The sequence below is a fragment of the Cornus florida genome, unplaced genomic scaffold, assembly GCF_030987335.1.
Source record: "Cornus florida cultivar Cherokee Brave unplaced genomic scaffold, ASM3098733v1 CherokeeBrave_3.0.0_Hap2_Chr03, whole genome shotgun sequence".
NCBI classification, from domain to species: Eukaryota; Viridiplantae; Streptophyta; class Magnoliopsida; order Cornales; family Cornaceae; genus Cornus; species Cornus florida.
The window spans coordinates 31,715,988-31,718,449 of NW_026775573.1; the positions used below are offsets into that span (position 1 = coordinate 31,715,988).

Below are 2,462 nucleotides of genomic sequence, written 5' to 3' on the forward strand. Positions count from 1 at the left end.
ATTTCAGCATATGATCATTCTACTCCTGATTCCACGCTAAACTCCGAATGATAGGAACTTGGTGTTCTATTGGTATTACTGCCTCAGTACCATACGCCATGGCGAATGGGCTTTCTCCGGTCGGTCGCCTTGGAGTCGTTCTATACGCCCACTGGATGTTGAGATGGCTCCAAGCGAATACATCGGCGTTCTGGGAGAGGAAATCAACCAATTGACGTTTTTCTTCCTCGGCAAGCCCTGAACCTACCTTTGTGGTTCGATTTGGCCTTAAATGATCAATTTGAACTTTAACTAGGGGTTCCTCGGTTTGCACCAAAAGCTCCTCCCCGCTCGTGCCGGGGGGAGGTTTCTTTAATTGCTATTATGGGATAGCTGGGCGAATGGGAGCTTTTCCCTTCCCTGCAGCTTTCAAAGTCACTGAGTAACATTCCTTTGCGGCAACCTGATCTCCATGGATGTCAATCACTTTGTTTTCATCCGGACCCAAGTATCTCATCACTTGGTGCAGGGTCGATGGGACTCCCTGTACCCTATGAATCCACCCCCTCCCCATCAACAGATTGTAAGAGGGATGGATCTCCACCACCACAAAGCTCTCAATAAGGTCCTATTCGGCTACCCGGACAAGCAATTCTACTGTACTGATCAGTTCAACTCGTTTTCCATCCAATCCCAACAATGGATTCCCAGTACACTTGAGCTCCTTTGGCTTGATTTCGAGCCGATCGAAAGTGACTCTAGGCATGATATTGGCACTGCTTCCTGGATCAATTAGCACCCTTCGTACCAAACACTCTGCCACTGTTAAACTAACAACCAGGGGGTTTTCATGAGGGATCTGAACTTGCATCAAATCCGCTTTATTAAATCTTATCTGTGTTGATGCGCTCTGCTGGTGCAGAGTGTTGACACTGCCTATTCTTCTCTTCATTTGTGCTTATCGAAGACACGTTTGGGTCAATTCTTCGGACTCTTTGGCTCGTTCAGGTCGACCATGAATCACATTTATAATCTGAACGGGCTGAGTGTTATGGTGATTCGGCTTTTGATTTCTTTTGACTTGCTCAATTGGTTAATTTTGCTCTTGGGTTGGTCCTTGAACATACCCTACAAACTCTCCCCTAGTGATCAGCATCTCCACTTGTCTCCTTAAGTTCCTGCATTCATTAGTCTGATGACCAAAATCACTATGAAAAACATAATATTTAGATTGATCCCTCTGCTTAAGAGGTTGTCTAATTGGCAAGGGAGGGCGAAACTTATCTTTGTTCTCTTGGTATAGCCTTATCAGTGTAACCTTGAGTGAAGTAACCAAATCATCCTCCCTAGGTCTTTTCTCTGCCTTCCAGGAGGTCTGACGCTGAGTAGGAACTTGCTTCTGCTGTATCTTCGCTTTGGACTTCTCTTTTGTGGAGATGATAGATGTCTTCCTAGCATTAGCTACTTCTTCCTTTTTCAGGCACACAAAATCATCAGCTCTCTCATTCAGCTCGTCCATTGTCTTCGGCGTGTTCACCACCAGACTTGTATGGAACGGTGTCTCTCGGGTCATTACTAACTTGAACGCTTGTACTGCTATGGAAGGATGACACTCTATCACCATGCTCTTGGTTAGGTTAAACCTGGTAAGAAAAGCTTGGAGATGTTCATCGTCATGCTGTTTCATGGTGAACAAACTAGAGATATCTTTTGCGGGGCGCTTATTCCCATAGTACTGGCTTATGAACCGGTCACACAAACTACAGAAACTGTCCATTGAGCCCCTTGGCAGGTTCTTGAACCAGTTGAGTGCCGGTCCAACTAAGCTTGTAGGAAAACATTTGCACATCAAATGATCATTCTCTGTATTCAGTGCCATCTTCAACTGAATGTGGTATACATGATCAATTGGATTGGTCGTTTCGTCGAACAGAATGAAAACAGGCATAGAAAACTTCCTCGGGCTTGGAGCATTCAGGATCTCGTCAGTAAACGGCGAATCAACCATCCGCACTGCCGAACAGAGGGCCTCATTCTCTCTTTCAAACCTCGTGACGACTCTTTGATCTGTAGATCTTCTTTCCGAACTCCTATAATCATATGTGGCCATTGAAGGCCGATAAGATGGATCGAACGACCTTTCCTTATTGAACTCTTTCTGCCACGGCGAGTTAATCTTATGACAATCAAACTCCATATCCTATTCATGATTATACCTTTCCTGATGCGGATTGAAAGCTATATTTTCTTCCCGCCGGATATATTTTCGATGTGGATCGAGATGTACAGATCCTTCTCGATCCTCAGCTTGACGAGCGTTTGGCGGTAAATTCTCCATCCTAACCTCCTCGCGGTGGAGATCGACGTGGTTATATCCCTCTTGCTCGCTTTGATGTGTTTCATCAGGTCGTACGCCCCTTTCACCCACCGCAGGCGGTCGCGATGCAACCGGAACCTCTCAGCGTTCCATTCCAGCTCTCAAC

At 45.8% G+C, this 2,462-nt stretch overlaps 2 protein-coding genes across 2 annotated transcripts; both read right to left on the reverse strand.

Annotated features, from left to right (window-relative positions):
- Positions 1–361: 361 nt before the first annotated feature.
- On the reverse strand, positions 362–931 carry LOC132301384 (uncharacterized). Its single transcript, XM_059798642.1, has 2 exons — positions 620–931; positions 362–523 (listed from the first exon to the last, which is right to left on the reverse strand). The coding sequence occupies exons 1-2, from the start codon at positions 929–931 to the stop codon at positions 362–364; spliced, it is 474 nt and encodes a 157-aa protein (XP_059654625.1).
- A 141-nt stretch (positions 932–1,072) lies between these two features.
- On the reverse strand, positions 1,073–2,176 carry LOC132301385 (uncharacterized). The gene has a single exon (XM_059798643.1). It carries the CDS (start codon positions 2,174–2,176, stop codon positions 1,073–1,075), a length of 1,104 nt encoding a protein of 367 aa, XP_059654626.1.
- Positions 2,177–2,462: the final 286 nt, after the last annotated feature.

Bases quoted from the DNA above. Each gene is read 5' to 3' on its own strand.
- LOC132301384 (XM_059798642.1), bottom strand. From the start codon at position 931: ATGAAGAGAAGAATAGGCAGTGTCAACACTCTGCACCAGCAGAGCGCA. The intron at 524-619 runs GTAGCCGAATAG...CATAGGGTACAG, and splicing joins CAGTAGAATTGCTTGTCCGG to GGAGTCCCATCGACCCTGCA.
- LOC132301385 (XM_059798643.1), bottom strand. From the start codon at position 2,176: ATGGAGTTTGATTGTCATAAGATTAACTCGCCGTGGCAGAAAGAGTTC.